We start from the raw sequence: 24,863 nt of genomic DNA on the forward strand, positions 1-24,863 counted from the left end.
ATTTAGTTCATTTACATTTAAAGTAATTATTGATAAGTATACTTCGGTATACTGCCATTTGGTTAATTGTTTCTGGGTTTTTTTTTTTTTTTTAGTTCTTTTCTGTTTTTATTTTCTTCTCTTGTCTCTTCATTTTTGATGTGATAGCTTTCTTTATTCAAATATCTCATTTTTTGTTCATCTCTTATAGATTTTTGGTTTGTACATACCATGAGGTTCATATATAATAACCTCTGTATATAGCAGTCTATTTTTAAGTTGATGTTTGCTTAAGTTGAAGGACACTCAAAAAGTCCTATATTTTAATTCCCTCAACCATGTTTTATGTTTATGGAATCATATTTTGCATCTTTTAATATTGTGTATCACTTAACTGTTTTAGATATTCTGATTTCCCTGCTTTTGTCTTTAAACATCATACTAGGTTTTAGTTGGTTGACCCATTACCTTTACTATATGCTTGCCTGCAACAGTGATTTTTTTCATAATTTTCTTATTTCTAGTGATGACCTTTTTTTTTTAAACTATTTAAAGAAGTCCCTTTAGCATTTCTTATAAGATTGGTTTAGTGGTGAAGGACTCTTTTAGCTTTCGTTTGTCTGGAAACTATCTCTCCTTCATTTCTGAATGCTAACCTCTCAGGGTAGAGTATTTTGATAGTAATTTTTTTCCTTTCAGTACTTTGCACCAGTCCCTTCTGACCTATAAAGTTTCTGTTGTAAAATCAGCTGAGAGTCTTGTCTTATGAAAGTCCCTTTGTGTGTAACTGTTTGCTTTTCTCTTGCTGCTTTTAATATGCTCTTTTCAATTTTTGACATTTTAATTATAATGTCAACTGGATTCATCTTGATTGTGATTCTTTGTTTCCTGGATTTGGATGTTTATTTCCTTCACTAGGTTGGGGAAATTTTCAGGCATTATTTTTTTTAAAATATATTCTCTATCAGTTTTTCCTCTGTCTTCTCCTTCTAGAACCCCTATAATGTAAATGGTGGTATGCTTGTTGTTGTCCCAGACGTCCCTTAAACCATCCAATTTTTTTTCTTTTTTTGGTTTCTTTTTTCTACTCCTATTGGGTGATTTCCACTACTGTGTCCTCCAGATCACTGATCCATTTTTCTGTATTCTCGAATCTGTCGTCGATTCCTTCCAGTCTGTATTTCATTTCATATTCAGTATTCTTCAGTTCCTGTTGCTTTAAAAAAAATTTTTTTTTCTGTCTCTTTATGGATGTTCTCACTGAGTTAGGCCATTTGTCTTCAGAGGTCAATGAGCATCTCTGAGACTATTACTTTGAACTCTTTATCTGGAAAATTTGTTATCTCCATTTCATTTAGTTCTTTTTCTGAGGTTTTTGTCTTTTTCTTTCATGCAGAAGGGCAGAGGTATTCTTTCATCTCTTCACTTTGCCTAAATCTGTATGTCTCTTTCTATGTATTAGGTATAATAGCTACATCTCCCGGATTTGAAAGAACAGTCTTATGTACAAGATGTCCTGTGGAGCTGAGTGGCACAGACCCCTCTGGTCACCGGAGTCAGCTGCTCCCGGGGCATCTCCTGAGTGGGTCACGTGTGTCCTCCTTTTGTGACTGGGCTGTGATGGCTGCAGGTTCCCTCATGTGTGGGTTGACCCCCTGGATCAGGAGCTGCTTTGGAGGGGTGCTGGGGCAGCCTGCTGTGTAGGATGGGGAGGGAGGCGCTTTACAGTAGGCAGCGAGGGCAGGTCCTCTGGGGAATGCTGGGGAAGGGATGCGTGGTATTAGCTAGGTTGATAGAGAATAACAGAAGTACCAGGTCAGCTAGGCAGAAGGAGAGTGAAAAAGAATGATGCCTGCCAGCACTTCTGACCCCAGAGAAGTTCCACCAGATCCCTGCCCCCCAGCACCTGACCTAAATTAGTCAAAGGATCTCCTTCTCATCTGACCCAGGAGCTTTTCAAGCTGCCGCATCTGTTCTGGGACTTGGAGCGAATGTAACCCCACTGGTTTTCAAAGCCAAAGGTTATGGAGCTCATCTTCCCAGTGTAGGGCCTCAGGCTGTGAATCTTGACGTGGGGCTCACACCCCTCACTCCTCAGGGGGCACCTCTCCAGCTGTGATACCCCTCCCCCTGGTGGGTCTTCACACTGGGGATGAGAATTATAACCAGATTGCTTCTCTGCCCCTGTGTAGCCAATTCCTTTTGTCCTGAATTGTAGAAAATCTGTCTTGCTAGTTTTCAGGTTGTTTTCAGAGTTGGTTGTGCCCTATGCAGTTGTGATTTGGTGTGTCCATGAGAGGGGATGAGCTCAGGATCGTTCTAATCTTCCATCTTGATCTGGAACCTCATTATAGTATTTTTCTGCAGTCAGAATCAGCCAAACATGAAAAGGCAAGGTTAGTGAATGAGCGGCAATGCTAACCTGTTGGTGCCCCCTAGTGGTAAGCCTTAAATTGCCAGAGTCCTCTCGAGCACTGAACTTTGGGGAATGAGGTAGAGGAAGGCAAGGTGAAAAGATGTTAAAAAAAGAAGAAAGACAGAGGGAAAAAAGTCCTCAAAATGAAAGAAAACAAAAATTGAGTCTTGGAAAATAATTGACTTCATTTATTTTGCGACTTTCAGGAATGAGCTCTGAAAAGTCATGAAAATTTATTTTGGTCCCAGCACTGAGCTGTGTGCGCGAGCTTAGTTGCTCAGTCAAGTCTGACTCTATGACCCCATAGACTGTAGCCCCCCAGGCTCCTCTGTTCATGGGGATTCTCCAGGCAAGAGTACTGGAGTGGGTTGCCATTTCCTCCTCCAAGGGAGCTTCCTGACCCAAGGATCGAACCCAGGTCTCCCACATTGCAAAGCAGATTCTTTACCATCTGAGCCACCGAGAAAGCTCGAGCAAAGTGCTGGTGAGAACTCACTGACATAATATATCAACCATAGAGCTAAGTTCTGTTATTTTTCTTCAGGTATAAGATGGGGACACTGAGATTCTAATTTAAATATCTGGCCTGGAGTCAATCAGTATCATATGAAGGGCTGACTGATTCAGAGTCCAGACTTTCAACTGCTTCTATTCTGGCCTTTATTAATAATCATTTATAATGTCTGTAGCTAATAAGCATGATACTGTCAACACATGTGTTTTGTATTCATTGCATTTTTAGGAATGAGCAAATAACTTCTTGATATAATAGAAGAAAACTTTATATACTTCTAATATTTTGATAACTGTATGATAATAAATATCTGTAAAATTCTGTAGAAAGGTTGAAATTTTTGATTTAAAAATTCCACTAGTTGTTTAGATTTGTTTTTATACATTGAAATTATTGCATTACTTAACAGCAGATTTGATCCAAAAGTCAACAACCATACCATTTGCAATGCACCCAATCGAGTTAGAGTTGACCCAAGATGCTCTAACTTCAGGAGTTAAATATTCCATTGCATGTGGAAAAGTATAAAGTGATATCTTGTCTTTTCTAAGTAATGCATCATGGACATATTTCCTTCATTATGAAGTGGTCTCTAGGAAATAGGCGCCAAACCCTTTATTCTAAACCATGCATTTCTATTTTTAATGACTTTTTTGTTATACAATAATGGTTTAATGGTTACAAAGAAGCTTCTAGAACATTTTTTCATGTCAGCATTCTTTCACCACAGCATTACACAGGATTTTCCATTTGATTTTCTGCTCTTCTTCAAGCCCAAACTAAAATCATAGAACTGGAAGAAACATGTTCCTTTATTCTCACCAAATAAAATTCTTGCTTCTGTTTTACTTATACATGTTCACAGTAGCCTGAACCCAAAACCACACAGGCTGAATACGAAATATAAAATAGTTTGCTTGGAAAAACATTTACCCTATGAAGTAATTGTTACTAAATACTTTTGAATCAACAAACTGGTAACACTCAAGTGGTTTTGAATAATATTTCTAATGTGAAATTGGCAAACTTTAGTCGATTTCAGTGAATGTATTGGGAGACCCAGGAAAATATTGTCTAGGAGAATTTTATTAATTAATACAACTCTGAGTGATTTCAGTTCTCATGAACCTCTCTCTCAACAGTTTTTTATTCTCTGCATGCTTGTGGTATTATATTAGTTTTGCTAAGAATTGCTTTTATTAATTGTTTTACATTTTATTTTTAATATTATATAGTATTATGTGTTTTGCTTGGTATTTATGAAGTATTTAGTAATTCTTGATACAGTTGAACTAGAAGATATTATGACTTCTTTTCATATCTTTGACTGAATGTCTTCATGTTTGACTAATTTATGAAGACAGGCAATAGGAAAACGAATCTATTTTTCTTAATCTGAAATCCCCCCAAATACACTCAATATTAGATATTGGATATGTTGAAATAATGTAAGATTTGTGGGTATGTCCTAATGTAGACCATGCTTAGTACTAGAATTATTCAGATCAAAGGTATTAAATCCAGGGACTGAAATGGGTGGAATGGGGGCTCTTAAGACCTTGTAGGAGGTGATGCCTGGGTGCTGCTCAGGGATGTTTGGGCATAGTTTTGTTTTTCCTTCAGAGTGAAAATGTGGCCTTGCTGACAATGGGGTTGGCTGCTGAGACAGGAGTAACTAATAACTACTAATACAGATTGTGTAAGAGCATAGAGATTTGAACAGGGATGAAACCTTAAGTAATAACAGTTTCTATGCAGCACAAAATTCAGCTTCTCAGGTCTGATGGTATCAGGGCAATTGTAGGATCTCGTTAGGAATTCTTGGGGCCAAACAACACAGCACTGACACCGCTGTAGAACTATGTAAGTCCACCTTGCCTCTGGTAGGAGTTTACAGACAGATTTTATTTGAATTTTATTTAAATTCAAACCTTTATCATTTTACTGAATTTGTGTGAGTGTGTATTTGAGTTGGATTTGGTTCTGGATGGTTTCATGCTGAAACATGGTTCTATTCATGAAACATGAAGTGGACTTTAACTGACTGCTTTGAGAGTGTGCATTTTCTGCCTTACAAGCATACAGTTCACGTCACTCTATTTCCTTTATAATCATCACTCAATTATTTACTTTTGATTTCTCTTTAAAGTGCTAATGGGCATACTGTGCTCATGTATTATAATGTTACTTTGAATTTTTATATTGTTTTATTTATTTTCTAGTTAGTATGTTTATAAAGACTTGTGTTTTCAACTGGTGTGTGAGCCCCTTGTTGATGGTCGTCGCTCTCATACAACTTTTGTTCTCCGCAAAGTGTGAACTGAATTGAGCCAAATAGAATCAAACTGAATTCCACTTTATGGAATTTAAGTTTGGGTTTTAAAACTAGAACTGTGTGCTGTATCTTGCACCATAATTGTGGCTACCACACGGACAAATGTTAAGAGTCAAGATGTGAACATCAAAACAATGGCAGACTCTCCCTGCAGTAGAAAATACTTGATTTCATTGTCCTGATTTATGGAGGACCACTGCTGTTTTTTGAAAGCCTTGAGGATGCAGAGGGTTTCAGAGAAATACTGATGGTGCTCAATTTCCCTATCTTCCAAATTCCTTCTTCTGCCAGAGTCAATACATATGCATAAAAACAAATGTTATTCATTTGTTCAATTGAAGTGTCATCAAAAAAGGAGCTAGGAAAACAGAAAGGGGCTAGGAAGAAATAAATATTGATTGGTACCATCACTGTTCAATAAATATGTGTGATAAATGATCATTTTGGTAAATATGTCAAATGATGATAGAACTACTTTCCTATTAATAAATGTGCTCACATTATTATTAAAGTTAGACAATTAGCATTAATTTTCTCTGAATATTGCTAGAGAACTTGTACATTTGGGTTGAACCAGGTGAATGAATTATCTTTCTTTCTCTCTTTGTGTCTCTCCACAAACTGGTCTGCATATGCGCCACAATTTTCTCAGCAAGGAAGTCATCAGGAGAAAGATAGCTGTATCTTACATAAGGAGTTAAGTTCCTGGGTCTTTCAAGGCTCAGTTTGAAGGAAATTATTTAGTTTCATTAGTTTTTAGCTATGGTTGAGAAACTGTGAGGGCCTTTGGACCTGTTTTGTTTAATTTTAGCTCCTGTGATTTGACAGTCTTTTTGCATTAATCATTATAAGTAAAGTAAGAAGGTGTTCAAGTAAAATATCCTTATTTTATCACTTACGTTGCTCTGAAAGAAGAGCCAAGGTTAATATCCTCATAATTTCTTTTCTTGAGTCTGTATTTAAAACTATAAATATCAGTACATGTTCATATAATATTAAATCCCATAAATTTTTTCTTTTCCAAAATTTAATTCCTATAAATAGCAGTTTCATGCTGTCAATAGCTATGCTTGATGATTTGCATCATTTGCAAGTTAAAACTCCCATTTTGGCCTATTCTTCTTTAATGATACTGACTAAATTTCTTAAATTAAAAATCTACTCTATTTCTTATCAGGGAATCCCAGGATTTCCTGGAAACCAAGGATTAATGGGACAAAAAGTAAGTACGACTGAAAGTTGAAAGATTTGGTCCTGGGATCTGTTTATGAAAAGGGTAAAGTGGTGATGTCTCTTCACATAGAATATATTTTGTCATGTTTATGGCAATAGTTAATGTTTCAAATATGATATAATTTTGGAAGCTATTATTTTGACCTTACAATTTGTTTTTGTTGTTTTATACAGGTAGTATAAATTTGAATTTACACACATGCTTTCCATGTTACTTGGTTACTTTCTATCTTGTTCTTTTAGACCATCCTTTCAGGGAAAGTTTTCTATTTCCTGAACTATATCTTTAGAAATTCCTTTAGTACAAATATCTTGACTGTAAATGTTCAGTTTTTATGTAATCACTTCCCTGGTGGTTCAGATGGTAAAAGCATCTGCCTACAATGCAAGAGACCTGGGTTTGATCCCTGGGTTGGGAAGATCCCCTGGAGAGGGAAATGGCAGCGCACTCCAGTATACTTGCCTGGAAAATTCCATGGACAGAGGAGCCTGGTAGGCTACAGTCCATGGTGTGGCAAAGAGTCGGACACAACTGAGTGACTTCACTTCACTTCACTTATTTTACTCTTGTGTTTGAGAAAGGATTTTTGTAGGGTATACAATTCAAGGTTAATGATTATTTCCTCTTGATATATTGAAGTTTTTCTACTATCATTTCCTGGCTTCCATGGTTAACTATGAAAAATCTGCTCTTGTTCTAATCATCATTCTTTTGCAAGTGATCTGTCCCTTCTTTTGGCATTCTTTAAGGTATTTTATTTGTTTTTAGTGTTCTTAAAGCTCAGTGCAGTGTGTCTCGATATGGATTTGCCTATATTCATCTTGGTGGGAATTCAGTTTCCTTGCTGTCTCTCTGAGGTATTTCTATTAGGTCTGAATGATGTGGGCTGTTAATCTCCACATTACTTCTCTTCATTCTCCACTTTTCCCTTTTTCTAGAAAATCTAGTTAGACATATGTCATTCCTTCTAACTTTGTCCTCTCCATCTCTAAATTGCTTACTTTCGTATCCTTGATCCTTAAATTCTGGTTAATGTTTCGGTTATGTTTTCCAGTTTATTTTCTATTTATTCTTCCTTTACTGTGTCTAACCTGCTGTTTAAACCATCAGTTGATACAAAAATATAAGAAATCATATTTTTCATTTTAGAACTTCAAATTTTAATGATTTTTTTTACTCTTTTTTCTTGAAGTACAGCTGATTTACAGTGTTGTATTAGTTTCAGATATACAACAAAGTCATTCAGTTTTATATATATATATATATATATATATAACTGAATGACTTTTTGGATTCTTTTTCCTTATGTGATGCGAAAGTCGCTCAGTTGTGTCCAACTCTTTGCGACCCCATGGACTATACAGTCCATGGAATTCTCCAGGCCAGAACACTGGAGTGGGTAGCAGTTCCCGTCTCCAGGGGATCTTCCCAACCCAGGGATCAAACCCAGGTCTCCCACATTGCAGGCAGATTCTTTACCAGCTGAGCCACCAGGGAAATATTAAATATAGTTCTCTGTGCTAATAGAGTCTTTTTATTCTTGATAGCCACTTATTCTGTTTTCAGTTCTAATCGTCTGATGATTCCATTCTTTCATTTGTAAAGATTTCAGAGAACAGCTCTGAATTCAGTTTCTAACATCTGCAGTTCATTGTTATTTCTCTTGATTCTCTTGTCTTGTGGTTTTCTGCTTCCCTTGTCTTGATTGTTGATTCTGAGCTCATTGCTTCATCCTAGCTGGCAGGCATCCTGTCAGCCTAGCTGAGGCTTGGGGAGCCTAGCTGCCTCCTGCTGGCAAGCCTGTGCACCTCCTCAGCCCACTTTGAGAGTCTTAAGCCTTTGTAGGTGTTAAAGACTCCTGCCCTCTCCCCGTGGCTGCCCAGTGTTCGGTTTCCTAAAAGCTGAGCATGTATCCTCCACACCCCCAGCCCTCTGGTTTCCTGCATCTCTATCTCTGATGAGGTTTCTGCACAGTTCCAAATCTTCATAATTATAGTTGTAATCCAGAGTATATTTTATTAAAATAAAGGATCTTTGAAGACTTCCCCTACTTCTCATAAGGCCAGCACTCTCTCAAAGAGGATGAGGGCTTTTGTTCTTGATTCAGAGAATCTCTTGGAGCGTAAGGTCAACCACAATCCCCAAAGTTGAAATCTAAGTGCTGTGATTTGCTCAGTCATGTCCAACTCTGTGACACCAGGGACTGTAGCCTGTCAGGCTCCTCTGTCCATGGAATTTTCCAGGCAAGAATCCTAGAGTAGGTTCCCATTTCCTTCTCCAGAATGCTTTGCTAGGAAATTCCTAATGATGAATTGGTAATTTGCAATTTTAAACTTTATCTGTATTTGATTTTTAGGGAGACACTGGGCCTCCAGGACCTCTAGGGAAGAAAGGCGCTCCGGGAATACCTGTACGTTAGTATCATTCTTTGGGGTGTTGAAATAGTGTTGCTATGTACCGAGAGTTCTCATTCTGAACCTCACACAATGCAGGTGTTCAGCCACGAGATGCACAGGCTCCACAACTGCCAGTCCATTTGTATGAGAAAGATTTTGTCCATTTTTATAGAGGAGAATAGACTTCTTCAGCTTCTGAAAAAGTTGGCTATCCAAGAAAAGATCAAGAACTCTTACTGTAGCTAAACCAGAAAACAAATACTCCAGCTCTTTATTTAAAAAAATAAAAACAAAAAAACTGAGCACCACGAAAAGGTCTAAAAATAAAGGTTCTTTTTTATTTTTTAGATAATTTACAAATTTACTTATACAAATGAGAAAGAATACATTCAGAACAGGTAGTATAGGAAGATCCTGAATTAATGAGAAAATAATTTTGGAAGTTTTGGGAGTAAAGGGACATATGAGTTTGCTACTAAAAGTTATGAAAATCCTATGGTATATAAGACTCCATAAAAAATTTCTGAAAGTTATTACTAAAAGTGATGTGGATTTTAACCTATGAATCAAATTGCTGTAACAGCTTTTTCTTTGAGTAAAAAATATCTGATAGTTTCTGACTTTTCATTTAATTATTTAAGTTTAAAAAGCAGATATTTACCTTGTGAAAAGATTTGATAAAATTTTGGTGAAAGACTTGAATGGAATATTCTTCCTCTACCTCCATCATCATGACCAAATTATTTTTTCATTGAAATAGTAAACTTAATTATTTATCAGTATTTAAGTTAGTCTCCAGAAAATGAAAGTATTGTATAGAACTTCACTGAACTTAAAAAGTAAGTATATTTAATATTTCTAGTATTTGAAACACTACACTATGAGTAGTATATTTTATATTTTATAGTTGTGATAACAGTCTAAATTGATAGCAAAGCATAGTAGTGATGAAATGGTATTTTCAGTGTGACTATATTGAGATTCTGTTTTCTGATAATGCTAACTGAATATTTTTGCTTATCACATTTTCCTTGCTATGATAAAGAGAAAGCAAATGTTTTTAATATATATAATAGTATTTAAATTGAATCTAAATTAAATTATTTCCTTGTTGCTAGAGTAGTTATTTAATGTTTTATTTTGAATCATATGATTAATAAAAAATATGGCCATTTGTAACCTACAAATTATTATATTCAGAGAATTTATTAGATTTTAACACTTTAAAAACATTATTCAAGAAAATAAAAAATTTAAGTAAAATTGACCAAAATAATATCTAGGAAGAAATTTAAATGTTGATTATCATGAGAAAAGGAAGAAAGTGAGAGTGTTGGAAAAATAAACTTTTCTTTACAGTTGTTTTTTACTAGCTTTCCAGTAATTTTTGCTATTGGTAGGTGATGCAACCAGTTATAAGGGCTTTGCTGGCCTTCATGTTATCTTGCATAACTTGATTCTTTATTCTCCTTTATTTGGTTGTGTGAAGGGAAGTTTCCCGTATGTTCATTATACTTTAGTGGATTAATTATTATGGGGCTGTATAACTTGAAAATTGATCCACTGCTGTTTAATATTCTTCTCTAAATTGCTCTTGCAATTCCCACTTAAAATGTAGGGTTTGATGGGAAGCGATGGTTCACCAGGTCAGCCTGGAGCCCCAGGATCTAAGGTAAAGAAAATGAATTTAATAAGACCGAGGACTGTGCAGGATAACCATTGATGTACTTCAGTCAGAGTTTTCACTACACTGGTATTATTTTGAATGTGGTGTGAATCTATAAACAAGCACTTGAAGGAATGAAGTCTTAGGTGAAAACGAAGCACATAAAGCACAGTGATATGAAGCAGCCCTAGTTTAAGCCGGAAAGAGTCCTGGAGCCTCGTGACAGCGCTCTGTCCGCACGGGTAGCCCTGCGCACTGAGGAGCACCCGAATTCTAAGGAACCCAGAGCTCAAGCCACTGTCTAGAGTATCCGTAGTGATGAGGGAGGGAACTTTACCAACTTCCAAGCCCTTCTTTGGTATTTTATTTTGTGAAATATATGTGGAATTTTTATTTGTAAAATGCCTGATAATGAGTTGTATTATGCGTTTCCTCCCTGAGGACTGGGTGTAAGTTGGCATATTTCTTAACTTCCACTTTTAAAAAGAGTAAGGCAAGCTTGACAAATATATTGAGATTTCAGGTGATGCTGGTTTTAAGTTAGAACTGAAATTCTTTGAGTTCCATGGTTCAGCCATTTTCTAGGTGTACTGAGTCAGGTGCTAAGAGAATTTCTTTTCTTTCTTTCTTTCTTTTTTTTTTTATTTATTAGAAGATCAGATTGGGTACTTTCTGGCTTGACTTAAGAAACTATTTTTGACTATTTAATGAGTAGATTCTAGGATAGCTTTCTGAAAGAAAGTGATGGAATCTGCTCTTTTGAGAGCATTCGTCCTTGAACAAGACCAGGGAAATAGATCCTGGCATACAACATGAGTTGTATGGCCTAATCTATTCTACTTTTAATTTCTAAAGTACCTAGAGAAAGAGATAGGATAAAATGTCGTGGGAGCCCAGTGAGTCAGGAAAAGTAGCTGCCTGATTACCAGGGGTGAACTCTGAGGGTCCTTGGAACATTGTGGGTCCCAGAGTACTAAATTGTGTCCCTGCCAAATGAACCTTCTCCATCATTTCTCAAGGTCATTTTGTAAGGAAAGTAGAGTATTTGTATGCTCCTTAAATAACTGGGATACAATGGACTCTCCCTTAATTCTGGATGCTCTAATTGTTAAGAATTGCAGCCTAAGATTTTATCAGCTTTTTAAAATTAGCCACTTCCCATCATTGGCTCACACTGAGCTGGAGATCAATTATATCTGTTGGACTTTCCATAAAAGATTTTAGAGCAATGTATTTGTGGCATCCACCCCTTGGGCAGGTCTGCTGATACGGCTGGCAAGTCAAGTGATTCTAACATCCTAGTTTGTTTTTACATAAATTACTATGAAGTTTGATTTCCCTCATCTTGTACAATTTTAAAAATAGATTCAAGATGTTAAAATAGATTTTTAGCATCTATTTTTGAACATATTTTGTTTCAAATAGACTCAAGATGTTAAAATTATACCTCTAAAATGTAATCTTTTTGGTGAAATATTTGACCTTCTTTTTATGCAGTGTATTAGCTCAGGTCTTAGAATGTTTTTCTGCCAAGCACCAGACAGGACATGTTTTGGTCTTTGAGGGCCATATAGCTTCTGATGCAGTCACTCAGCCCTGCTCTTAGAATGTAGAAGCAGCCACTGTGTGGGTGTACTCACGTTTCTGCACAACTTTATTTATAAAAACAGGCATTGGGCTGACTTAGCCTGCAGGTCATAGCTTACCTGCCTCTGTATCAGGAGTCTCCAACCTCTGGGCCTAGGTACCAGCCTGTTAGGAACTGGGCCACATAGCAAGAGGTGAGGGGTGGGGGAGCAGTGAAGCTTCATCTGCTGCTCCCCAGCACTCCACATCATTTGTGTTACTGCCTGGACCATCCCCTGCCCAGTCTGTGGAAACCTTGTCTTCCACAAAACCAGTCCCTGATTACCATATCTCTCTGGTTTTATCAACTAATATATTTGGGAACAATGCCTACAATATCAACGGATATAAGGTCAAGAGTAGGATAATAAAGCTGTTGCAAGCAAGTCCGGTATGATGCTGAGACCCTGTGTAGATCTTTAGAGAACTTCCAATGTCAACTATAATATTTCTTTTTAGAATAGGTGTTGAGCCACACGTAAGTCTTTTTTACCATACCAGATTCCAGTTTTATAAAATATTCTCTAAATGACATCAAAGTGCATTAACATAATCAAGTCATGTAGCTTTCAGCCAGTCCTGTCACCCCTGTGAGTTTCAACATAAGCGTTTGTAAAATTAGAAATTTTAAGAAACCTTGATGCTATGGTATAATCATGCTATTAATGTGACAAATGCTTTAATTAAGTGCAAATATTAAGTTCATGTGGTTCTCAACATGAGCTGAGAGTGAAGGTGGTTCCCTTTACTGGTCACTACACCTGCAACCAATCCTGTCTTCCTTTCTTACATGCTTTGCTCTAGTAAGTTGGTCTTGCTTTCCAAGTGTCTGTTAGCAAGGACTGTACTGGAATTCTAAAAAAGCATGCAAACTAAATGTTATCTGATTCATGTTTCTTCCAAAAGCCACTCAAAAGTGCATTTGAGGCTAATATTCTTTCCTTAAGTTACATACTGAAAATGAGCTCTACAGAGAAAGTGAAACAGGGAAGGATGATTTCCAGCCTAGAGGATGCTATTAAGATACATGGGTCTGGCCTCTGCCAACACAGACCTAGCTGATCAGGGCTGGTCCCTAAAGATTTTTTTTACTTAGAGCTACCAGCTTCAAACAGGCTCATTGAAGACTTTATAAATATGCAGACTCACTTCCTTGCTTAAAATAGTTTTTTTTTTTTTTTTAATAAGAAGGCCTAACATATAGATTCTATTTTTCAAACAATTGGAAAGTTGAAACTGTATAAAAATTGTTTAAAATATGTTCCTTTAAATGTCTGGTGACTAAATATATATATGGTGACTAAATTCAAAATTTTAAATGATTTTGATGCATTGACAGGGAAATAAAGGTGAACCTGGACTTCAAGGGCTGCCTGGGGCTTCTGGGCTCAAGGTAATTCATTGGGTTTTGATGCATTTGGAAATGTTTTCGAAGTATGCAGTCCTCTCATTTTTTTGGTGAGATTAACAGTTGTATTAAGAAAAGATATATGAAATGAAGGATGACCTATTAGCATAAAATTAAGGTACCTGAAAGTCAGTGGTGAATGTGGGCTAATTTCATTTCTGTGTTTTGGATATTTTATCATAGTTTGGGTAATAAAGGCATGGCATGTACCTTGGGTTTTCTAGAATTGGGAAAAGTTGGTTGCTAATGTGACTATCCTCTCTGGTCCAGAGAACATCACTCTCTTCTGTGGCTGACCATGAGAGTGTGTGTGTGCATCTCCCAGGGTGGTTCTGATCCTTGGTTGATTATTGATGGGACTTTATTTTCAGTTTGGGAGTCACAAATGCCTTACCAGTTTCCTCCAAACCAAACAGTTGATGTCAGTCATTTTAAATTCTTTTCTAGCCTTTAAAAATCTAGAGTCATATTCAACAACTCACAGTGAGCAAAGAGAACAGAACTTAGTTTCCACAAAAGAGAGTCATTTTTAGTTAATGTGACAAGAGTTTAGGACTAGTGGTAAAACAAACAAAGCAAAACCAAAACACCATGAAACATGTTTGAGAGTACATCCTGTCTCTTAAAATTTTAACCTAAATGTTGTTGAGACATCATCATTATATACTTTCACATTGTAAGTCTTTCTTATTTAAGGCATTTAAAAGAAAGGAAATAATATCTATGACATGATAGGAAATAGAAAATTCAGCTAAGATAACTCACAGAATATTCTTTGCTCTGAAAACAGCTCAAGAATTTATGTCTAAGAAAATACTATTCCAGATATATAAAGTAAAAATCGTAAATGTATATATTTAATGATAAGAATGTTCACCCCAATATTGTTTATAAAAATGGTGAAAATGAGTGTTTAGCAGTAGAAATTTTATTAAATATGATAAATCAATACAATTGAATGATGTTCTATAATTTTAAAAAATTTAAAACATAATGGTATATTAAAATTTTCAATATTAATATATTTTGAAGTAAAAAATGTATTATAAAATTATGCATACCTAGCACATTTTAGTAACCAAGTTTCCTATACGTTTGTGAGAGGTAGAGGGAAAATATATAACCAAATAAAAATATTGGGTAATGAAATTTTTAATAATTTTATTGCTTCTTTTTATTACCAGTTTTGTAACAATAAATTTTTTAAAGGAGGATTTATGAGAGAAAGCAATTTCAAGGATGAAGAGAAATATTAGTAAATGCAAAGAGAGATACCCATGTTTATTATTTTCACAGCTTAATTTTTTATTGTTGAAGTTATAAATATAAGAAAAATACCAAATATTTATGAAGCTTTCAAATATGATATGCTCTCAGAATTTCTTAACTGGAAAAGATAGGAGGAAGCATAAAAAAGTTTATTAGGACATCCATGGACTTTTCATTCTTTGCTAGTTCTGTAATAATATCTCTGAATGTTAATAAAGTTTTTGACTATCAGTTTTAAGTTTGAGATGAATGTAGAGATACAAGCAGTGGGGCTGTTCACAAGCAGTGTGTCTGCGATGTTCATGTGATTTCTGTGTTATTTAGGGAGAACCAGGAGCGGTGGGTCCCCCAGGAGAACCAGGATACCTGGGTTTACCTGGAATTCAAGGGAAAAAGGTATGATTTTTAGGATACATAATTCAGTGTTAATCAGCTGTGAACATGGTTTTTCTTTTGGGCAAGTAGCATAGGAGGACCGATGATGCATTCAGTGGTGAGATGACCTACGTACTTGGTGCATATATAATGTGTTCAACCCCATGCTAAGAGCTGTGGCCTCTTTCATGTGCCTGCATGGGTACCGTCTCCTGTGTGAGGACCTTGGAAAAGATAGATCAGAAAACAAACAGTTAAGTAATATCCTGTAAATTCATATTGTTCAGTAGTCAATCCAGGCGAGTCAAGAATTTTTTAGGGAAAGTCTGACCGAGTCCAAGCTCGCTCTGCTCTCCACATGACTAGTCAATAAATCCTAGAGGCGAGTTTTGGGGCAAGGAAGAGACTTTAATCGGGAAGCCAGCTGACCAGGAAGCCATAGGCTAGTGCCCCAAAATAACCTTCTTATCAGGGCCTGGTTGCCAGGTTCTCTTAGGAACCAGAGATTGGGGGAGGTGAGGAAACAAAGGAAAAAGACTACTCAGTCCTTGCAAGTGTCCTATAGAATTGCAAGGCTCAGGCAGGGGGATGTGGTAGTTTCACTTCCCGACAGTCCTTCACGGGTTGCTCAGGTTACCTCCCTCAGGCAGGCCATTATATATGCTAACAATAACAAAAAAGGGTAAAAGTCACAGAAACAGATCCAGTGTAAATTTAAATACTAACCCTTTTGGGTTACTAAAGGATTCAACTTGATCCACTCTTAACCAAAGTATGACTATCTTTCCCAAACTGAAGCAAAAGTCAGAAATGATAAAAATTACAACCAAAATACTTGACCATGACATTCTTGTCTCTGAAACAATTATATTTCATAATAATTCATCTAAAATTAATTTGAGTTTAAAATATAAGGCTTATATATTCACATAAAATATTTTGGGCAGATAAGAGAGTATTATGTTGGGTTCTCTATCTATCCCATTAAATAAAAGTGTTCTGAGTTGTATCTGTGTAAATATTATTGTTGGCTCTAAGGGTTTGAGCAAGAACTTAACTGGCTGTCTGTCAGAGAAGTCCACAGCCCTGAGTTAGTATCTGAAGATTCAGGTTAAAAGTGACTGTACCAATTTTCTTCTGTAAAGGGTACAAATTCTTATGTCTCCATCTTTGAATCCCTTGCTGTTTCAGTTTTGTATCATTTCATTTTTTCTATCCCTCATGTGTTACCTGCTCGGGCTCTCGGTTATTGTACCCAGAGCGATCCTTTTTGCTCTGATGAGCGGCGGGCAGCACTTGTTGACACAGGGATGGTCCACACAGCAGAGATTAAGTGTTGGATTCTTCGTGGATAACATTTACTTAATACTATTGACTATAGTATTTACTTACTAAATCTATATGAATATATGTTTGGACTTAGAGAATTTCCTTGTTCAGAAACTTGCCAGTCAAAAGAAAACCTGTGTTTTATTTGCTGTAAGCACAAAATTCTATGTTTGAATAGCATGGTCCAAGTTCAACTTTGGGCAAATGCTTACCTTTCCTGATCTGTGTGTTCATTATAAGAGCAAAGACATTGAACTAGTTGGTTTCAAGCATCTCTCCTGGCTGAGAAACTCCAGGAAACAATATTATGATATATGACTTTTCCCCCAAAAGTTAATTTTTGAAGCACATATTTTCTAAAATACCATTTCAACATTGTTTAATTTCATTGTTTCTTATAAATCTGTGGCTACTGTTAGCTGAATAGTAAGAAGACTTTTCAGTTTGATTTCATAAAACAAAATTTGTCGTCTTCTCTTTGTTTAACCTCAGATTGTCATCAATATGGAAAAGTTTTCTTCTTCCTTATAACAAAGAAATTGTAGTAAACTTTCTTTTGAATATAAGAGCACAAGAAGTATTCATTTAGAACATCACTTTGACATAATGTGGTTTTACTCTCTTCCCAAATATTATGTTAGCTTCTGTATATAAGGCACTTGTGGAATTTGCATGAGACCATGTATTTTTCTTTGCTGGAGAAAAACATGTTTATTTGGAAGGCTACAGAATATATTATATTATGCTACATATAAAACTGCCTTTTTGCAGGGGGACAAAGGAAATCAAGGTGACAGGGGTATTCAGGTATGTTACTGGCTTTTTTTTGGCTTGCAATAAAATCATGACTTCATGCTTTATTCTTGTAATATCTGTTCATTTATATACTTTATGGTGTGTTGGTTTCCCAGATGATTTGACATGACTTATAGCACAAATAAATTTGATAAGACATTATTCACTCTTCATATAAAGCACATTCAAACTAATAAAAAGAAGGAGAATTATACCAAAAAATTAGATCAGGCTGAAGAAATCTAGGGTGATTTAGAAGGACATTTGGTTTTGGGTGTCTTAGCAAAAAAGGTGAAGAGAAGAAATGTGTTACAGCTTTGAGAGGAGAGGACAGTTCCACCTCAGTCCAAGTGGCTCTAGAAGAGCTTTTTCCTTAACTGATCACTGGTCCATGAATAGGACCCTGCTGGCTGAATCAGTGACATACTGATCAGGAATAAACTGCATCTGTCAGCCTTTCAGTCTTTCATGTTCTAGAAATATATAAGATTTTTCCGACCAAAATTATAAATCTGGACAGACAGTATTTCAGCGATGTTTTTAAAATTACAAAGCTTAGCGATAGCGGCTGAATTTTGCTACATAAAATAAGCTTCACATAAAAACAAAGACACTGCAAAATTTCCCAGAATTTTCAAAATTTGGGGATATCTGGAAGCATAAAAGAAAACTTCAGGATAAAAACCTGCTAGGGTCACAGCCTCAATGTGTTTCAGACAATGAAACTGGAATCAAGCCCCTTCTCTGAAATCTACCACCCTGGTCGTTTCTTGTCATGGGTCCTGGGTGACTGAAGCATCATTCTAACTGGTCTCCTTGAGTCCAGTCACCCTTTCCCCCAACCATAAGAAATGTGTAAGTTGTGTAAGTTGAAAGTGTAAAAGGTATTGGTTTGAGCCATTTATATACGGCAATATGATTACTACTGTAGGGTCAGCTAATACCTTTATCATGTCACATTAGTTTGTTTTTGTTTTGAAAACAGTTAAGATTTAGTATCTTAACCACTTTGAAGTTTGGAATTTAACTGCATATTTAAGACATTAATTTGCTTAGCTTCTGCACCACACAGTAAGCAACTCAGGGGCACTCTTACAGGGTCCTGCCAGCAAATAGGGCCCCTGGGAATTCATGGATGTAAGTAAATGAGAAAAATTGCTATTCAGGAGTGATTTAAAATTTCAGTCACTAGATCTTTAATTGATTGTATATCTAGGTGTATGTTTTACTAGACTATATTAATTACCCTTTCAACACAGGGATGAAATAGTGGTATTTCAGGATCTGGCCCAATGTCTTATACAAGATGGATGTCTTATACAAAATATTAATTGAATGGACAAATATGTTTGTATCTCTATTAAGTTTTATTTATTTGTCCCAATTTAAAGATCTTCTTTCAAAATATTTTTCACAGTGTAAATGTAAAATGTCTTTTAAATTTAAAATTTCTTTAAAGTGGTCTTCTTGCCCTCACATGTGCATAATCCACGCCAAACATAATGCCATTGAAATTAAGAAAATGACCACAGTCACTAGATTTTTAAACAACTTTCATGCTGTGAACATGGACACCGCAGAACACCCTCAACTGTCTAACATGTTTTATTTACATGTTCCCTAAAGTCAGTAGTTTGTTCCTTGTCTCTGTCAATTTAGTTAGGCTAACTTTCCTCTCACTTCTTTTTTTCTCTTCTCTTGCATCATTTTGCATATTTGCATCACTGCTCTTGTGACCTTTGTTCTAGACAGCAGGAAAGTACATAGTATGTGTTGTATGTGTGAATGCATCATGTATGTGTAAACTAATAAATAACATTTATTTAATTTTAAAGGGTCAAAAGGGAGAAAGTGGAAGACCAGGGATTCCAGGATCACAGGTATTTTTCTTTTTTTTATGGAAAATGAATTAATGAATCACATAACTGAACAAGACTGAGAGAGAGTTACTTGCAAATAAAAGTGAGTGAGGAGAAGGGGAGGTGTAGTGTGCATCCTAAGTGCCCAGGATGAGAGTCCTCGTGGTGATGGTGGTCAGGGCTTGCTTTAATCGCTTGATTTATGTTTTTATTTTCCCATGCTGATACTCTCTGTGGCTGTGAAACTTGATTTTCAATGCTTATGTCCGACCGAGTACATGACTAAAGGTCGGGACTTCCCTGGTGGTCCTGTGGTTAGGACTTTGCCTTCTAGTGCAGGAGGCGCAGTTTCAGTCCCTTGCAGGGAGCTGAGATCTCACGTCCCTCAGCCAAAAATCCAAAATGTAAAAACAGCAGCAATATTGTAATAAATTCAAGAAAGACTTTAAAAATGGTCCACATTTTAAAAAAATGACTGAGGGTAGACAATTCCACCTGTTTCTTGGAGTAGTAATGGCCCAAGGCAGCCATCCATAGCAGCATCTCTGTACCTTTTGTCGAGTTTTTGTTTTTTTCTTAAAAATGTGAGCAGTTGAGGCCCTGTGTAGTGAAACGGTGAATCAACTTGTTTCCCTCTAGTTTGTTCAAAGATACAATTTGCTACCTTACAGATGTGTTAATCCTATCTCTGGAGAACTGTGTCATGGAATAGATACATAATACATGCTTTTCTTCTTTTTAAAGAAACATTTTAATCAGAGTATAATTGCTTTACAGTGCTGTCTTGCTTTCTGCTGTTGACAATGTGAACCAGCCATAAGCACATTTATCTCCTTCCTCGTGAGCCTCGCTCCCAGCCCCATCCCTTGCTCTAGGCCGTGCTCCACGGGCAACTTCCCACCAGCTATCTGTCTTCCACATAGTAACCTGCGTGTTTCAGGGCTGACTTTCTTCTTCTTTGACTAAACTCCTCGTGAAGCCATGTTTCTGTGAGGTTGTCTCGTGGCGTGTAGGTTCAGTCAGAGCCAAACTGAACAAATAAAATCGTCCCACTGATGGGGAGTGTGGGCCTAAGGCGGATCGTAGCTGCGCTGACCCTGCTGCAAGGGGGATGAAGCTTGAGGTGACGCCTCCAAGGGCGGAGTTTCCGGGTCCCTCGCCTGGAGGGATGGGAGAGGCCCCGGCGGGTGGGAAGGCGCGTCTTAGAGGAAACGTGAGGGCTGCATGTCGGGAACTTGAGAGCCTGGAAGCCGAGCTGCAGAGCGGGCGTCGCTGAGGCCGCCCGGCTGCCGTGACGTCAGGGAGAAAGGCCTTAGTGTGGGCCCGCTCGCCCCAAGGTAAACCCGGATGACAGGCGGCTCTATCCTGCTCCTCGCCGCCCCGCTGCCTCCCCGGGTTAACCGCGCGGCATCCTACGGCTCTTCTCTCAGGAGAGCCTCACCTCTTCTTGCGGCAGCCTGCACGACCCCGGCCGTTCCCCCCACGCTTTTACTCACGGAAACTGATAGGAGGCTATTCTTTTGCATTTTGAGCGCACAGTTTGGCTAGCTCACTGGTTGACAGATGACACTCTTCGCAAGGTTCCCTTAAAATGTTCTTTTTTCCCCCCTCACTTCTCAAGAGAAAAAGCAAGTCTGCTCCTCCAAGGCAGGATTTGGGTTCCCTGGAAAGCTCTGTCCTGGGTGTGTTGGAAGCTGAGTTTCCACCACCATGACCTGAGTCTGCAGAGGGTTCAGGGCAGCTGTGGCCTCTCAGCTGCTGAGTGGTTGTCCCACCCCTCTAAGTAGACAAAGCCCGAAGTTACCTGTCATCCTACCAAGTGTTGCACGTGTGCGATTTGATGTGTTTTGGCCTTCTTGTTGTGAATGAAGTCCAAGCGAATGTTTCTCTCACAAGATCATCTAAGCGGATTCTCACTTGACAGCTGTTTTCAGTTTCAGATCTAATTTGGTTCTCCTCCTGGGAACTTTTATCTTTTTATCTTATCTTTCCCCTTACCTGGATCCAATTGGAGGATTCTATCTGGTAGCAGACATCTCTGCATTTCTTCAGAAACCTCTATATTTAAAGACTGGCTTGACAAAGAGTGTTTTACTCACTGATTGATTTTTATATGAAAACTAAAATTTAGTGTCTTTATGCTCAAGTTTTGAGAATCTCCCTTTCTCTGTGCCAAACACTGATTTTCCCTAGTTTTGTTCTTCTGTCTCATTTGGATCTTCATGTTGAAGGAACCTAGAAATAAATCAACGTAAATCCTCAAACTTCATTGTTATACATGGAATTCTCTATTGAAATGTTTGTTATACACTGAATTTCATATTGAAATGTTACATACTGAATTTTATATTGAATTGCAGAACATGAATTTTTAACTTTAAAGTTAATTGATGATCAACTATATTTCAATAAAAAATAATAAAGTTGATCAATGAAATCTCTCCTGTGTATTGTGAAAGCTATTCCCTTTGTTCTAAACTAATATTGGGTAATTTTGGAGCCTGAATGTACAATGCATTTAAAAAATGAACAATTATAGTGTATTTCCTAAAGGTTCTTATCATCACTCAAAAATGTCACTGGAATGACTATGTAAACTTTAAAGGAACCATTCAGATGTATCCCATGATTGTGATGATGAGAGAGCTTCAGGTAAAGGTCCCTAGTTTATATCGTGGGAAGGAAAAACTGCCATATTGGTCAACAGAACACATGCATGCTAAGTTGCATCAGTCATGTCTGACTCCTATGGCTCCTCTGTCCACGGGATTCTCCAGGCAAGAATACTGAAATGGGTTACCATGCCTCCTCCAGGGGATCTTCCTGACCCAGGGATCAAACCTGCATCTCTTGGGTCTCCTGCATTGGCAGGTGGGTTCTTTAGCACTAGTGACACTTGAGAAGCCCATTGTACAAAATTTGTGTTGTTCAGTTTCTAAGTCATGTCTGACTCTTCGTAACCCCATGGACTGCAGCATATCAGGATTCCCTGCCCTTAACTGTACCCCAGAGTTTGCTCAAACTCATGTCCTTTGAGTCAAAGATGACATCGAATCATCTCATCCTTGGTCCCTTCTTCCCCTGTCCTCAATCTTTCCCAGCATCAGGATCTTTTCCATTGAGTTGACTCTTCATATCAGGTGGCCAAAGTATTGGAGTTTCAGCTTGCAGCATCAGTCCTTCAATGAACATTCAGGACTGATTTCCTTTAGGATTGACTGGTTTGATCTCCTTGCAGTCCAAGGAAATCTCAAGAGACTTCTCCAGTGCCACAATTAAAAAACATCAGTTCTTTGAAACTCAGCCTTCTTTATGGCCCAATTCTTACATCCATAGCTTTGACTAGATGGACCTTTGATGGCAATGTAATGTCTCTGCCTTTTAATATGCTATCTAGGTTGGTCATAACTTTTCTTCCAAGGAGCAAGCATCTTTTAATTTCATGGCTGCAGTCACCATTTGCAGTGATTTTGGAGCCCAGGAAAATAAAGTCTGTCACTGTTTCCACTATTTCCCCATCTATTTGCCATGAAGTGATGGGACCAGATGCCATGATGTTAGTTTTCTGAATGTTGAGCTTTAAACCAACTTTTTTACTCTCTTCCTTCACTTTCCTCAAGAGACTCTTTAGTTCTTCTTCACTTTCTGCAATAAGGGTGGTGTCATCTGCATATCTAAGGTTATTGCTAGTTCTCCTGGCAATCTTGATTCTAGCTTGTACTTCATCCAGCCTGGCATTTTGCTTAATGTGCTCTGCATATAAGTTAAGTAAGCAGGGTGACAATATACAGACTTAATGTACTCCTTTTCCAATTTTGAACTAGTCCTTTGTTCCAGGTCCAGTTCTAACTACTGCTTCTTGACCTGCTTACAGGTTTCTCAGGAGGCAAATAAGGTGATTTGGTATTCCTATTTCTTTAAGAATTTTCCACAGATTTTTGTGATACACACAGTAAAAGGCTTTAATGTAGTCAATGAAGCAGAAGAAGATGCTTTTCTGGAATTCTCTTGTTTTTCTTTGATCCAGTGGATGTAGACAGCTTGATCTCTGGTTCCTTGGCCTCTTCTAAATCCAGCTCATACCTCTGGAAATTTTCAATTCATGTACTGTTGAAGTCTGGCTTGAAGGATTTTAAGCATTACCTTGCTAGTGTGTGAAATGAGTGCAATTGTACAGTAGTTTGAGTATTCTTTGGCATTGCCCTTCTTTGAGACTGGAATGAAAGCTGACCTTTTCTAGTCCTGTGGCTGCTACTGAGTTTTCCAAATTCGCTGCCTTATTGAGTGCAGCACTTTAACGGCATCATCTTTTAGAATTTCAAATAGCTCAGCTGAAATTGAATCATCTCCACTAGCTTTGTTCATAGTAATGCTTCCTAAGGCCCACTTGACTTCACACTGACATGCTGCTTTCCTAATCTCTGAATTTTCAGCCATGAATGATTTAAGCATAGGACAGTATGTTTTTCTTCCCTATGAATCACTTTTAATGTTATCTTTTCTTTAACCCATCTTTTATCTCTAGTACTCAAACAAAATTTAATTTTAAGAATACAAATTTGAAAAAAAATAGAATACTCTTTTAATCACTGAATAAAAGAATAAATATTCCTTATTTTACTGATTTAAGTTTTTTACTGAAGTATAGTTAGCATACAATCATATATAAGGTGTATAATATAGTGATTTGCAATTTTTAAAGGCTATATTCTATTTATAGTTATTATTAAATGTTGGGTATATTCCCTGACGAGTTTTAATTTTCCTTAAACTAATAATATAATTTAAAATAAGAGTAGAGTTTTAAAAGAATTCAGATAGAATGCCATTCTAACCTACATATTTGACCTGCATCATATGAAAATATTCATGCAGAAGAATGAAAGTTCTGTAAATTAACCCTTTTATATTATTCATTTATTATATTTCCTAGTTATTAGTCTCCTTTAAAAAGGTAAAAAAGGTCTCTTGTATATATAATTTTGTCACTATTTCTACTGCTGTCTCCCAAACCAAAAATTAAAGTTTGATTAAATATGTCTAAAGGGTACATGCCACATTGCTAGTACTGTAACTTGCACATTTTTTTTCCTATTAATTTTTGAAGGGAATTCAAGGCCATCATGGTGCAAAAGGAGAGGTATGTTTCTTCTTGTATGCTGTCCAGTCCTCATAGCTTAATTTTGAATACTGTATAAATAAATCTAGCTGTTGACATCACAAACAGAAAATATCTTTCATGTTCTTCAATAGTTCCTAAATATTTTCAGAATATGTAGGTTCACTGAATTAGGTATGAAATGGTACACATTTGTCAATAATATTGATTCCAGTTCTAAATTAGGAACTGTTTTTCTGCATATTTTCCAGTGAGGAATATTGTGTATTTCTATGCCTATCACTAGAATTTAAACTCCTTGGGAACAAGACTGTCACGTTCACTGATGTATCTCTGGCACTATGCATATTGCCTAATCAATAAATGTACTAAGTAACGATTATTTGTGGGGTTGGATGGGTGGTTGATTGGATGGATAAGTTGCTGTTTAACATAGTATGAAATTTCCCTCCTGATCAGTTATGGTGTTTCCCAGCAGTTACTTGTATAATTTAGATATATGTTTGTATATATTCATATCTGTATTCTTGAGGACTTCTATGG

The 24,863-nt window shown here is 36.9% G+C and overlaps 1 protein-coding gene across 3 annotated transcripts in view; it reads left to right on the plus strand.

Annotated features, from left to right (window-relative positions):
- The window catches only part of COL21A1 (collagen type XXI alpha 1 chain), a 213,473-nt gene that overhangs the window by 183,472 nt on the left and 5,138 nt on the right, over positions 1-24,863 (plus strand). For all 3 annotated transcript variants that reach the window (XM_065912290.1, XM_065912289.1, XM_065912291.1), the window contains 8 exons: positions 6,422-6,466; positions 8,835-8,888; positions 10,493-10,546; positions 13,506-13,559; positions 15,168-15,239; positions 17,319-17,354; positions 19,178-19,222; positions 24,309-24,341. In XM_065912290.1, the coding sequence (XP_065768362.1) occupies positions 6,422-6,466; positions 8,835-8,888; positions 10,493-10,546; positions 13,506-13,559; positions 15,168-15,239; positions 17,319-17,354; positions 19,178-19,222; positions 24,309-24,341 (393 nt within the window). The remainder of the gene's footprint in view (positions 1-6,421; positions 6,467-8,834; positions 8,889-10,492; positions 10,547-13,505; positions 13,560-15,167; positions 15,240-17,318; positions 17,355-19,177; positions 19,223-24,308; positions 24,342-24,863) is intronic.

Source organism: Muntiacus reevesi, chromosome 20, assembly GCF_963930625.1.
Source record: "Muntiacus reevesi chromosome 20, mMunRee1.1, whole genome shotgun sequence".
Taxonomy (NCBI): Eukaryota; Metazoa; Chordata; class Mammalia; order Artiodactyla; family Cervidae; genus Muntiacus; species Muntiacus reevesi.